At 42.7% G+C, this 14,429-nt stretch overlaps 1 protein-coding gene across 5 annotated transcripts in view; it reads right to left on the minus strand.

Annotated features, from left to right (window-relative positions):
* The window catches only part of USP13 (ubiquitin specific peptidase 13), a 99,320-nt gene that overhangs the window by 71,468 nt on the left and 13,423 nt on the right, over positions 1-14,429 (minus strand). For all 5 annotated transcript variants that reach the window (XM_081328778.1, XM_081328777.1, XM_081328775.1 and 2 more), the window contains exon 2: positions 9,926-10,051. In XM_081328778.1, the coding sequence (XP_081184904.1) occupies positions 9,926-9,962 (37 nt within the window). In that variant the 5' untranslated portion in view covers positions 9,963-10,051. The remainder of the gene's footprint in view (positions 1-9,925; positions 10,052-14,429) is intronic.

Consider the following 14,429-nt stretch of genomic DNA (forward strand, 5'->3'; position numbering starts at 1 on the left):
AGGGACAGAAGCAAGATCACGTGAAGTTCTATTAAGGCTTTACAAAACCTTAGTAAGACTGCAAATAATAATAATAATAATAATAATAATAATAATAATAATAATAATAATAATAATAATAATAAGAATAAGAAGAAGAAGAAGAAGAAGAAGAAGAAGAAGAAGAAGAAGAAGAAGAAGAAGAAGAAGAAGAAGAAGAAGACGAAGAAAAAGAAGAAGAAGTTGGAAGGGACCTTGGAGGTCATCTAGTCCAACCCCCTGCTCAGGCAGGAAACCCTATACCATTTCAGGCAAATGGCTGTCCAGTCTCTTCTTAAAAACCTCCAGTATTGGAGCATTCACCACCTCTGGAGGCAGGTTGTTCCACTGGTTAATTGTTCTAACTGTCAGGAAGTTTCTCCTTAGTTCTAGGTTGCTTCTCTCCTTGACTAGTTTCCATCCGTTGCTTCTTGTCCTGCTTTCAGGTGCTTTGGAGAACAGCCTGACCCCCTCTTCTTTGTGGCAGCCCCTGAGATATTGGAACACTGCTATCATGTCACCCCTCACTCTTCTCTTCGTTAAACTAGACATATCCAATTCCAGCAGCCGTTCCTTGTATGTTTTAGCCTCCAGTCCCCCAATCATCTTTGTTGCTCTTCTCTGTACCCTTTCTAGAGTCTCGACATCTTTTTTACATCATGGCGACCAAAACTGGATGAAATACTGCATCCAGTTCTGGTCACGACGTTATTAAAAAGATGTTGAGACTCTGGAGAAGAGCAGAGAAGAGCAACAAGAAAGAATTAGGGGGCTGGAAGCTAAAACATATGAAGAACAGTTACAGCTATTTAATCTAGTGAAAAGAAGGCCTAGGGAAAACATGATAGTGGTGTTCCAATATTTGAGGGGCTCGCATCAAAAGGCAAGACAGGAACTAATGGATGGAAACTAACCAAGGAGGCAAGTAACCTAGAAGTAAGAAATTTCCTAACAGTGAGAGCAATCAACCAATGGAACAATTTCCCTCCAGAAGTTGTGGATGGTCCATCACTGGAGGCCTTCAAAAAGAGACTGGACAACCATTTATCTGAAATGGTGTAGGGCAGAGGTACCCAACCTTTTGGGCACCAGGGACCGGGACAGGTTTTTCCACAGACCAGAGACTGCGTGGTTTTGTGTGCTGCCTGCATCCCACGGATGGGGCTTTGCTTGTTTGTGCGGACCGGTTGCTGGCATGCCACGGCCACTACCGGTCCACGGACCGTGGGTTGGAGACCCCTGGTTTAGGGTCTCCTGCTTGAGCAGGGGGTTGAACTAAAAAAACTTCCAAGATTCCTTCCAACTCTATTATGCTATGTTCTAAGTGCCCCTGAAAGGGGACGCGATGGCTCAGTGGGTTAGGACACTGAGCTTGTCGATCAGAAGGTCGGCAGTTTGGCGGGTCGAATCCCGAGTGCCGTGTAGCAGAGTGAGCACCTGTTACTCATCCCAGCTTCTGCCAACCTAGCAGTTCGAAAGCCCATAAAAAGGCACGTAGAAAAATAGGGACCACTACGGTGGGAAGGTAACAGCGTTCCGTGCGCCTTTGGCGTCTAGTCATGCCAGCCACATGACCACGGAGACGTCCTTGGACAAGCGCTGGCTCTTCGGCTTTGAAACGGAGATGAGCACCGGCCCCTAGAGTCAGAAACGGCTAGCACACATGTGCGGGGGAACCTTTACCTTTACCTTTTTAAGTGCCCCTGAAGTGCTCTATTTCTGGTAATTTCCAGAAAGTTCAGGAGATCTACCTCCTACAAAGAAAATCAAAATCAAGCACAGGATTTTGCACTGCACAATATGTGACTGGGTGTCTTGTGATTTTTTCCCCCCTCTCTCTTAAAGCTCCAGAATCTGGCAGATACAATCTTTCCTTTTTTTTAACTTCCCAGAGAGATTTTTGTAAGTGCTTTGCTACAAAACCGTCAAAGCAATTTTATAACGCCAAGCTGGAGAAGGAGAGCCACTGGTGCCAGCTGCTACAAAGCTGATCATTGAAGGGAAATTATTTCTAACACGAGGTGGTAAATTACAAAATGCTTGGAAGGATTCGGAACTGTACTTAGCAAGAGGAATTGGATATAAATGTCAAAACAGAAAATAAAATACTCCGTACCTACCCAAGCATGCCCTAAGTAGCGTTTAGAACAGATTACATTTATTCAATGTGGGCCGCTACTGCTGAATAAATGAAACATGTATTGAGATTTCTTGACATAAAGCGTGAATTGCCAAAAACTGAGAATGAAGCACATCCAGAGGGACGACTTTACATGCAGCTTACCAAAAAGAAAAAGGAAATTTTTTTTTTCTCTCATAACAAAAGTTGACAGGCAAAGCAATAAGAAACTGTATGCATAAATCCAGAGACCTGCATGATTAATCTGGAAGCATTTATAAAATAACAGAAAGTAAGCTGAGATGATTAATAAGTGTATTTTCCATCTGAGCCATCAATTTATTTATTTGAATCCTGCCTTTATTATAATTTTTACAAATAACTCTAGGCAGTGAACATACGCAACACATTTTCCTCCTACGAGGTGTCTATGGAGATAACCACCAAGGGTGGTTTTTCAAGAGGCAACTGGACTTTCTTTGTTTTTCCTTGAAGATGTTTCGCTTCTCATCCAAGAAGCTTCTTCTGTTCTGACTTTCTTGGATGAGAAGTGAAACGTCTTCAAGGAAAAACAAAGAGTCCAGTTGCTTCTTGAAAAAGCACCTTTAGGGGACCTGTGAGGTGGGTTGAGTTGTACCAAGCTTAATTTTATTGGGTTTCCGCCAGGACAGGGCTAAAGGGAGAAGGGACTGAAGTTAAATTATCTCTCCCAGGCAATCATAAAATGGTGTGATGGAAAATCACTATAGGCAGGGGTAGGCAACCTTGGCTCTTTTATGACTCGTGGACTTCAACTCCCAGAATTCCTGAGCTGGCTGGCTGGCTCAGGAATTCTGGGAGCTGAAATCCACAAGTCATAAAAGAGCCAAGGTTGCCTACCGCTGCTATAGGGCTATGGACTTGTTATTATTTTATTTTACTTTTCCTTTATCATGAACCACTCTTACCATATTTAATAATCAGACCTCCAACTCCTCATTCAAGCTTAGCCATTTTATCCTATACTGCGCTGCAGTGTAGAAGCACTTTGTAGATCCTCTATTTTTACATCCATTTTCCATTCATTCATTGGGAGGTAAATCCTTCTAATCTATTTCATACAAGACCCTTCCTTTAGGAAGTTGTTCTATTTTACACATTTTTTCCTTTTCTCCCCTCTCCATTTTTTACGAGATCCACTTCTGACATTACTGAAAATTGCCCTGTCCTATATTCAGAACCTTTTATTGATCTGTTTTCCATGACTAATTCTTTCATTATTGTTTAGCAAGAAACAATTAAATTGTGCTCTTCTCCTGAGTTTTTGAAAAAGCTATAAAGGGTCTTTTATAGCTTTTCGCCTGGATCTTTTAGCCTGACTTTGGGATTTGATGTGTTATCAAGTTCTCTCCTGCAGGAGAATGTCTGTGAGTCCTTCAAAATAGCCCAGATAAGAAACACAACTATCATTATTGTAAGATTACACTATTAGAATCTTGCAAGACTGAAAGTATTCATCTATCTCTTCTTTTACTCTCCAAAAATCTAGGGTGGGTTATTTCTGAAATGCATCTCATGCCTCCTTTCTTTCTGTGGACTCAGAAATCTTTTTTGGTTGCTTGTTGACCAGTCTGATTCTTCCTCCTGCCTCCCAAGTGTGCCTGGCTGAGGAATTCTGGGAGTTGAAGTCCACAAGTCATAGAAGGGCCAAGTTTGAAGACCCCTGCATTACAGCATGTGAATTGTTGCTAATGGTGTTTGGGATATTTCGGAACTTACTTTTAATCTATAATTTCTACTCTGCTTGCCACACGTATGGATGCTGCTCAGAGTCTGCTAGGATTGGAGGGGCCTAGAATTGATTAATTTATTGAAATTAATAAATAATGAATAAATGATCGACAAGATCACATCATCACAAGATCAGAGTATCTCCATTCAGACCTCTTATAACCTCCCCTAAATGTGTGTTGTTGTTTTTTTGTAAGATACAGAAGATTTAGATTAGGTTACTTCCTTAATGGTAGTCATGCCGTGTGTTGCATTTTATGCTAACCACGTTGATATAACTCAACAACAGTGTTGATAGTACAGTTTGGGCACATTTTTCATGTGCTATAAGCACAACAAAAGTCATGTTTTATCCCCAGCAACATTGACATTTTTCTTTTTCTTTCCTTCCTTCCTTCCTTCCTTCCTTCCTTCCTTCCTTCCTTCCTTCCTTTCTTTCTTTCTTTCTGTTGATTCTTGGCAACCATTTGCAGTGCAGTTTTCTCAGCAAGATTTCAGAAGTGGTTCACACTTGCCTTCTTTCTAGGACTGATCCAAGATCATCTAGCCGGCTTTGTGCCTAAGGTACGATTAGAACTCACGGTTTCTGCCCTGGTGTCTTAATCACTACGTACATCAAGCTGGCTCTCCTATGCTACCCAGAACATATAACATAGAAGCTGCTTTGCATGCCACAGTACTGTTCCCTACATCCCACCAACTAGGACAAATATGCATGATACTGGTAGACGTCCTCAAGTCGGATTGAGGGTAAGATCTGTGTGTGCTGTTCAATACATTAGGCAACAGCTGCTCTCCAAACATTTCAGTCAGACCTGATTGAACTGCACCTGTTGTTTCAGGAACAGTGAACATTTTTATGGACAGGGTTGTTACGACTGTCCATCCTTCCTTCTTTTCATCTGGGTTTAGGATCAGCAATATCAGGCCTAAGGTGTAATAAGTTTCAGTTTTGACACTGGTGAAATATGCCATCCTATGCAAGTTAATACATTCTTAAATGATATATTCTTAATACATCTATCCTTAACTGATGGATAAATATAAGGAAAGATGTACAGCAATATTAAATCATGTTGCAGTTCCACCTTCCTCTTACCTGTACCCTTTGTAAAGAAGCAGTCACAGGTGCTCCTCATCAGCACAGATAGACTGGCAATGAGACATGCCAGAAATACTATTCCAAGAGAAACACTGAGCTTAAAGAGAGATGTGGAGGCCCATCATTTATGGAAGAGGCATTCCTTTATTCTTTTATTTATGAACTTTATACACTGCTGACTGTGCAGTAGATCAGGAGCTGCTTGTCTGCAAGCTAAAATGGAAGGAGAAAACTAACCAATTTCCACAGTATGATTCTGAGCGTACACCCACCATTTTCAAAGAGAATGGCAGGTTTTGCTTTGATGTGGAGCCAGGGGAACAGGAGAATGAAAACAATTTGTGAGATGGCCTCACAAGACCAATGGTTCGTTGAGGTGCTTCCAAGGAAAAGGCAGCACGCAGGGATGCAATCAGATGAAGCTTTATTTAAAGATAGAGTAAAGAGAAAGAGTTCCCTGGCATGGAGGCATCCATGCCTGGATTGAGCTCATGGATCATTCCCAGAGGGAGCTTGAACAAGAGAGCAACAAGAGAGCAACAAAAAAGGGAACAGCCCCTGAGCAGAGGTTTTTATGGGGGTCCTCAGCCCCTCCCTTACCAATGAGAGTGAGGGGGCTGGAGGGCCATTAACTCTCTCCAATGGGGCTGCAAGGGCCGGAGACCCCTGACCCACCAGTGGGAGCAAAGATGCCTCTTTGCTCCCATCTGATGACCTTTTTGGGGAACTGCCATGGCTGGCACAAAAACATCTAACACAGAAGGACCTTTATTTGCATGCAGAGAAGATTACAGCAGACAAGGTGTGGTAGATGATGAAAATGGACGATATTTCCAAGTTCTTAAGGACGAAGGCGGAGACCGGCAAAGCCCAAGAAACAGAAGAAAACAAAATTGATGTCAGAGCAAATGGCGGTAATTGTCAAGAAGGGAAGCCAAAGCAAAGGCGGAAAAACACTCCGGAAGGAAATTAACAAAGGCTTACTAGAACACACAAGAAGCTATATTAGGACAATGAAAATGGAAATAGACATGGGGGGAAAAAAGTTTTCCAAAAGATCTTATGATTCAGAAGGAGGCTATGGGCTAAATTGGCACGCCAAAGGATGCAAATAGGTAGATAGTAACTGATTCCAAGAAAATCAAATGAAGATGGAAGGAATACACTGAAATTATGTACACTACAGGTCAGATCCAATATATATTAGATAATATTCCCGATTTACAAGAACATCTAGGACAGGGGTGTCCAACTCAAATTTCATTGAGGGCCGCATCAGCACTGCGGTTGCCCTCAAGGGGCCGGGTGGGTGTGACATCGGTGGGCGTGGCCTACTGGGTGGGCGTGGCTAAAGTGCGTATGGCCTACTGGGTGGGCGTGGCCAGCTCTACATCGTTCGCATCAAGGGTGCCTATGGGGGCCTGGGCAGGAGTGGGACAGATTTGGGGGTCTCTGGCAGGAGGTGGGTCTCTGGGCCAGGGCCAAGGCAGTGGGGGCCGTTCCCTCACTGTTTCCAGGATGGCTTTGCAGGCCGCATGAAACCACTTCGCGGGCCGGATCCGGCCCCCGGGCCTCGTGTTTGACATGTCTGATCTAGGATGAAAAGAAGAAGTTAGAGCAATACTCCAGTTAGAAGGCTTTAGGCACTGATGGAAAACAAGCAGAAGTACAGCAAACAGCAGAAGAGGAATCAATAAACGCTGTAACCAAGCCATGCCAGCAAATCTGGAGAACCGCATCGTGCCCAACAAAGAGAAGGAAGTCAGTCTACACATACATGCCAATAACAAAGAAAAGGAGATTCTGTTAAGACCCTGCAAATCATACACATCCTTATTTTCACATTCTTAAGTTCATAATACATAGGATCGTCCAAGGCAAAATAAAGTCCTTCGTGGGGAGGGGGGGGAGTGCCAGATGGTCAAGCTGGCTTTAGAAAAGTCTAAGAAATGGAAGACATTATTTCTGATGCATGTTGGATAACTGAGAAAGAATACCAAAAGATGTTGCCATGAGCTTCATTGGTTTATAAAGCATGAGCTTTATATTGGTTTATAAAGGTAAAAGGTCCAGTGGTGTCTGACTTTTAAGGGGTGGTGCTTATCTCTGTGTCTTAGCCAAGGGAGACAGCGTTGCCCGAAGACACTTCTTGTGGTTATGTGGCCAGCATGGCTATATGCCAAAGGCGCATGGAATGCCATTATCTTCTCACTGATGTGGTACCTATTTATCTACTCACATTTTCATGCTTTCAAACTGCTAGGTGGGGCAAGTAACGGGAGCTCACCCTGTCACACAGCGCTCAGGGTCTCGAATCCGGGCTATCATCTTTATAGCTGACAAATCACCACCTTTAACCTCTGAGGCATCACACACCCCTCATTGATTATAGAAAGGCCTTCAGCTGTGTCAGTTACATAAGCTTTGGAAAGCACTCAGGGAAATGGGACCCCCCCAAAACATCTCATTATCCCAAGAAACTTATCCATAGCTCAGGAAGCCCATCGGGTAGGAGATACAGAAGTATAGCCAGACGTACCAGCAGACTGAAGAACAGCCTCTATCCATGGGCTGTCAGGCTCCTGAACGGGAAATAACTCTACGTATGATTGACTTGCGAGGCCGGTGTGTTGTGCAATTAGCTCACATGGTGTAACAAGATGGTGGGTTTGTTGTCACTGTGAGTTGCGGTGGTGGTGGGAGGGCACAAAGGGAGGCTCAGCCAATCTCACTGTACACAAGTTGTAAAGGTAAAGGTTCCCCCGCACATGCATGTTAGTCGTTTCCAACTCTAGGGGCCGGTGCTCATCTCCGTTTCAAAGCCGAAGAGCCAGCACTTGTCCAAGGACGTCTCCGTGGTCATGTGGCCGGCATGACTAGACGCCAAAGGCGCACGGAACGCTGTTACCTTCCCACCGTAGTGGTCCCTATTTTTCTACTTGCATTTTTTACGTGCTTTCGAACTGCTAGGTTGGCAGAAGCTGGGACGAGTAACAGGCGCTCACTCTGTTACGCGACACTCAGGATTCGACCCGCCAAACTGCCGACCATCTGATCGACAAGCTCAGCGTCCTAACCCACTGAGCCACCGCGTCCATATATAATAAAGGTTCATTCATTCGTATGGACAGAATAGGGTGAGATGGACTCACTCCAAGTCAGCAAAAAATGACAATCTCCCCTTATTTATTCAGCATATACACTCAACATATATTGAAAGAGCCTAGATGGGAAGAAGTTGAGCGTGCTTTTAAACTTGCAGGAGGAAACATCAATAACCAAGGACATGTTCATGACATTATTTTGATCCTGAAAATTTAAATGATCTGGAATCTCTAGTAATTAGAGCCTAGGAGAAACAATGAAAGGAGGGGGGGGGGGAAAATGGACTAAATGCATAGAAGACCAAATTAAGGACAACAGGTATAGCAACTCTACAGCCTTAGAATCAGACAGTGGAAGCGCTGAAATGGTAAGGTAGCTTCGGCCCTTTTAAAACTTGCTATCAAGTTTGCTTCTTGTACTTAAAAGCGCTTTCACATCCCCTCGCAAATTTCTTTAGGCAAAATATAACCACGTCTCTTAATATACAGGCAGCCTACAACTTATGAGCCCAAAGTTTCTGCTACCGAACCAGGCAGTTGTTAAGTGAGTTTTGCCCATTTTACACCCTTTTCGCCACAGTTGTTAAGTGAATCGCTGCAGTTGTTAATGCAGTCCTTAAACGAATCTGGCTTCCCCCACTGACTTGGCTTGTAGGAAGCTGGCTGGGAAGGTTACAGATGGTGGTCACATGACCCTGGGACAGTGCAGGTGTCATAAAAACCTGCCAGCTGCCAAAGGCCCGAATTTGATCATGTGACCATGGTGATGCCGCAGTGGTTGTAAGGGTGATAGCTGATAACTTTTTTCAAGGCCAATGTAACTGCAAATGGCCACTAAATGAATGGTTGTAAGTCGAGGTCTTGATTTCCTGGCCTTATTGATCCTGCTAGTCCTCTTCCTAAAGCTGTTTCAGTTCATTCAAACCCTTCTTAAATCACGGTGCAGTAAAGAAATACTATATAGTCCTGGTCTTAGGAAGTGGGGAGACAGCAATGAAGCATTAAAGGAAGAGAAATTCAGTCCTGGGGAAAAAATTGGAAAGTGTGAAAAACAACCTCCATGAACCTGCCCTGATTATGTTTTGTATAATGTGGAACAAAAGAAACTCAGCTATGTTTCCAAGATTCTGTTATCCTATCCCTCAATGCTCTCTGAGTTTGGTTGTTTTCTTGCAGATATTTCATGACCCAACTATATAACATCTTAATGCAGCTAGATGTTACCTGGCTGGGTAATGAAACATCTGCAGGAAGTTCAACTCCAAGCCGTAAATATTCTTTTCTATTAATGAGCAACATTCCTGGAATCCCCATTGCTTCTGTTTCTTGACCTGACCTACACCTTAAAAGGTAACAGATGCCCGGAACAGAACATGGTACTCAAAGTGGGATCTAATCAATTTCAAATAGAGAGAGATCATCACTACCAAAGCTTCTATGACCACGTTCCTCTATATCTACAAAACCAAGGAATCTCTCCGCAGTTCAGATTCATTGCAAAGACGGAGATTGGAGCAGGTGTTGGGAGCAGAATGTTCCCAATAGGCAGTGCTTTTTTTGTAAAAGAAAAAGGTGCCGGAACTCACACATGTCATACAACCCGCCTTGCCTACCCTATAAGGTTCTATCCAAAAAAGGTGCCGGAACTCCGTTCTGAGCGTTCTATGACAAAAAAAGCCCTGCCAATAGGTATTCGTGAACTGCACACCTTGATAAAGCCATTCATCAAATTACATTTTCAAACAAGTATAAATGCTAAAATAACCTTTTTTTGAAGCAGCCTTCTGAGGTCTTGACTTGAGCAGCACTTACCTCTCTCATGTGCCTCTTGATGTGCAAGTATACACATTGTCCAGTCTTACGATAATGCCTTTCTACATGTTCCCTTCCAAATCCCAGGAAAGTATTCATGCAAACGTAAAGGCCTCCTTCGGAATCCTGTAGAGAAGAATAGGAAATTATTAGGGCACCTGACAGAATTCTTCAGCACAGCAAGGGACATAAAAAATCTCCTTTAAAAGAATCAATAGGCTTGGAAGATTTCTCCAGCGTCTTCTAATTCAACTTCCTCCTAAGCGCAGAATTTGATGAATCATTTTGGATAGATGGCTATCCAGCCTCCGCTTTAAAAACTTATAAAATAATCTAATTTACTGATTGACAGCTTTACCATTAGGAGGTTCCTCCTAATATGTCACTTGGCTCTACTTTCCTGTAGCTTTAACACTAGTACCGTCTTCAGGGGCAACAGAGAATTCTGTTCCTTCTTGTTTGTGACAATCCATTCGATATTCAAAGACGATATTCAACGTCTCCCTTCAGCCTTCTCTTCTTTCGTACTACCATTAACCATTCCCACATGACATGGTTTCTCTTCTCATCCCTATTTTGTAGGTCTCTTCTTAAACTTGCACCTGTCAATGTCCTTGTTAGACTGTTGGTGCTTGGAACTGACATTGTATTCCAAGTACAGCCTCACCAAGGAAGAAGATGTCCTATGGTCTGGGCCCTATGCTCTCGTTAATACATCCCAAAATATCATTTGCCATTTTAACATCTGCATCACAACGTTGGTGCATGTTTAAGTCTGTAATCCAAGCATCCGGTCACATTCTATCGGCTCAAGAAGCAACATGCTGTAGTGGTTAAAATGTTGGACAAAGTGTGATGACACCCAGGTTCTGGTTCCCCTCATCCTTGGAAGCTCACTGAAAGACTTTTGGGCCAGTTGTTCTCTCTCAGCCCAAGATACAGTATAGTTGTTAAAGTGTCGGACAACTGCATGGGTTACTTTAAGCCAGTCACACTCAATCAACCCCAGACTGAAAAATTTGAAAACATAACTTACCAATCCACATTAGACTAATATAGTAAATTACACTGAAGATCTATAACCTTCAACAAAGGGGCCATCATCCCACAGATGACTTGGGCTGATAATAATACATACACCCTCCAACCTACACAGACACACAATCTGTATATCAAAGGGTCTCCAACTTTTCTTGGACCAGTGGGTATACAGTATTTCACATTTCGAGAGCGTGTTGCAATCACTCAAAGGAAACAGAAGCTATGCACAGCTTTCCTGTTCACAAAACACCATCAGAGTGGAAACAGCCAATAACAAAAACCCTGCAAAAGGCAACGTGAGGAAACTCTTCCTTGCAAATTTTCCTTGTGATGCCCCCTCCCCCATTATGAACCTCAAGCATATTTGCTATAGAATAAGCTCAAACCAGAAACAGTATTTGCAACTTCATTCTTGGTAATATTAGAGTTTCTGAAGAGCTCACTTTCTAAAAGCATATTTGGGGACAAAGGAGTAGATGATTCGGAGAATAATGATGGTGTTAGATCAGAGGTCCCCAACCCCCAGTCCATGGCCCTGGCACAGGTCCACAGCCTACACAGAACCGGTCCACACAAGCAAGCAAAGCCCCATCCACACACATGCGGAACCATGAAATCACAACCCCACCCGGTCCACGGAAAAACTGCTCTTCACAGAACTGGTCCGTGGCGCCCAAAAAGTTGGGGGTTGCTTTGTTAGATAATCTAGTTGAACATTATATGTGATATATTTTATATGTTTATTGTGCCAGGATAACACGGTATTGTTCTCCTTCTGAGCTGCTTGGAGCCTATGGGATACAATAAATTTAAAATAATAATAACAGCTCTGAAACAGCATAAAAGCACTTGTGATAATTAAATAAATGCAAGTGCCATATAAATAATTCTTTTGTCTTTTCCCCTTCCAAAGCAATCAGCTATTAATAGCCACTAGTACTTCGCAGCATACAATGTGGCTAAGAAAAACTGACAGAAGGTTTAGAGAACATAAAACACTACAAATATTTCAGATTTAGACTGTCCTTGAATAATCCAGATTTTAAACAGCCAAGGCATTTTACTCAACCGGTCTCAATTTTTTATCCATGTAGATTTTGTTTTTTTTATAATAATAATAATAATAATAATAATAATAATAATAATAATAATAATAATAATAATAATAATAAGAAGAAGAAGAAGAAGAAGAAGAAGAAGAAGAAGAAGAAGAAGAAGAAGAAGAAGAAGAAGAAGAAGAAGAAGAAGAAGAAGAAGAAGAAGAAGAAGAAGTTGGAAGGGACCTTGGAGGTCATCTAGTCCAACCCCCTGCTAAGGCAGGAAACCCTATACCATTTCAGACAAATGGCTGTCCAGTCTCTTCTTAAAAACTTCCAGTGTTGGAGCATTCACCACTTCTGGAGGCAGGTTGTTCCACTGGTTAGTTGTTCTAACTGTCAGGAAGTTTCTCCTTAGTTCTAGGTTGCTTCTCTCCTTGACTAGTTTCCATCCGTTGCTTCTTGTCCTGCTTTCAGGTGCTTTGGAGAATAGCTTGACCCCCTCTTCTTTGTGGCAGCCCCTGAGATATTGGAACACTGCTATCATGTCACCCCTCACTCTTCTCTTCATTAAACTACACATACCCAATTCCAGCAACCGTTCCCTATGTTTTAGCCTCCAGTCCCCCAATCATCTTTGTTGCTCTTCTCTGTACTCTTTCTAGAATCTCGACATCTTTTTTACATCGTGGTGACCAAAACTGGATGCAGTATTCCAGGTGTGGCCTTACCAAGGCATTGTAAAGTGGTATTAGTACTTCACGTGATTTTGTTTCATCTTTGAAATTATTGCTTGAACTGAGCATTTAGAAAACATGAGACAACCACAGGCTTCAGAACAATTTACAAAGGAAAACAGCAAAGTCTGAACAGTACTTCCAAGGCACTCAAAAGCTAAAAATACGGCAAGAGAATCTCAAAGCTTGGTGAGGAGGTGCATGTGTCATAAATACATTAAAAAAAAACAAGCTGCACACAATGATGCCTCTATAAAGGTTCCCATACTGAGGAACAGCACATTAGAAAACCTACATCCAAGTAGCTGCAGGTAGTCCTTGATTTATAAACCACAATAGAGCCCAAAATTATTGTAGCCCCCATGTAGAGTGTTTACTACAATCTAACATGCAAGGTTATTAAAGCATTTCGATCACTGTGGCCATTTTCTCACGTCCAAGAATGGCTACAGCTGTCAATTTTACAGCTGTCCAAAATACAGCTATTCCAAGCCAAAAATAGGCACTGTTTGCCATTGCAGTCACCTGGGCCTCCACCCCATGCTGTACATCTTGCTTTTTTAGGACAACTACAGTTTAGGGACGTGGTGGCTCAGTGGGTTAGGACGCTGAGCTTGTCAATCAGAAGGTAGGCAGTTTGGCGGGTCGAATCCCGAGTGCCGTGTAGCAGAGTGAGCGCCTGTTACTCGTCCCAGCTTCTGCCAACCTAGCAGTTCGAAAGCACATAAAAAATGCAAGTAGAAAAATAGGGACCGCTACGGTGGGAAGGTAACAGCGTTCCATGTGCCTTTGGCGTCTAGCCATGCCGGCCACATGACCACGGAGACATTCTCAGACAAGCGCTGGCTCTTCGGCTTTGAAACGGAGATGAGCACCGGCCCCTAGAGTCGGAAACGACTAGCACGCATGTGCGGGGGAACCTTTACCTTTTACCTACAGTTTAATCTAGAGAAGACGACCCATTTCTCTGCTTGTTGAAAGTATTCCACATTGGTGGGATTCAGTGTCAGCTTCCTACTCCTAACACAGTAGGGACAATCTTAAAGAAGGGTGCAGTTAGAGACAGTACTGAGATTGGATAACAAATGAGCTCTTCCTAGAACTAAAGTTTCCCAAAGTCAAAACATATAGTACTGGCTAAAGTATGCTATAGCTAACTGGTTTGTGGGTTGTTCTGTTCTGCAAACCAAGGCAGTGTGATTAGTTTATTCTTCAGTGCAGTGCACAAACCAAGACAGCGTGATTCAGTAAACATTTACTGTATTCAGCTAACCGTGCATTAAGTAGGTTGTGTAATTTGAGCTTGTAGTTGACATTTGTTTGCAGAAAAGATAGGTACAGTTCAACTGCAACAAATTAAAGTAAAATCCCAGCAAGGGGATTTTGACTCAGGTTAATTAAGTGGTTAAAATACAATGCATCGCTGCGTACAGAGGCTCATTGCAAAACATGGTACATCATAATGCCCATTCTGCTTATAGAGCAATATAGTCCTTCCTCGGTCAACACAAATTTTAAGTATCTTGGAATGAACCAGAAGAAACTGCCTTAGCAAAGTTTTAGCCACGTAAGCTTTCAGCACAGAGGGATGTCCTTCAGACAGTCGACCTTAAGTATTTAAATCTATAACATTGTTTTCGAATATTTTTGGCCTTCCTAATCAGCGCAAACTCCCTATTCAGAGAGACC

This window comes from Vipera berus, assembly GCF_964194415.1.
Source record: "Vipera berus genome assembly, chromosome: 5".
NCBI classification, from domain to species: domain Eukaryota; kingdom Metazoa; phylum Chordata; class Lepidosauria; order Squamata; family Viperidae; genus Vipera; species Vipera berus.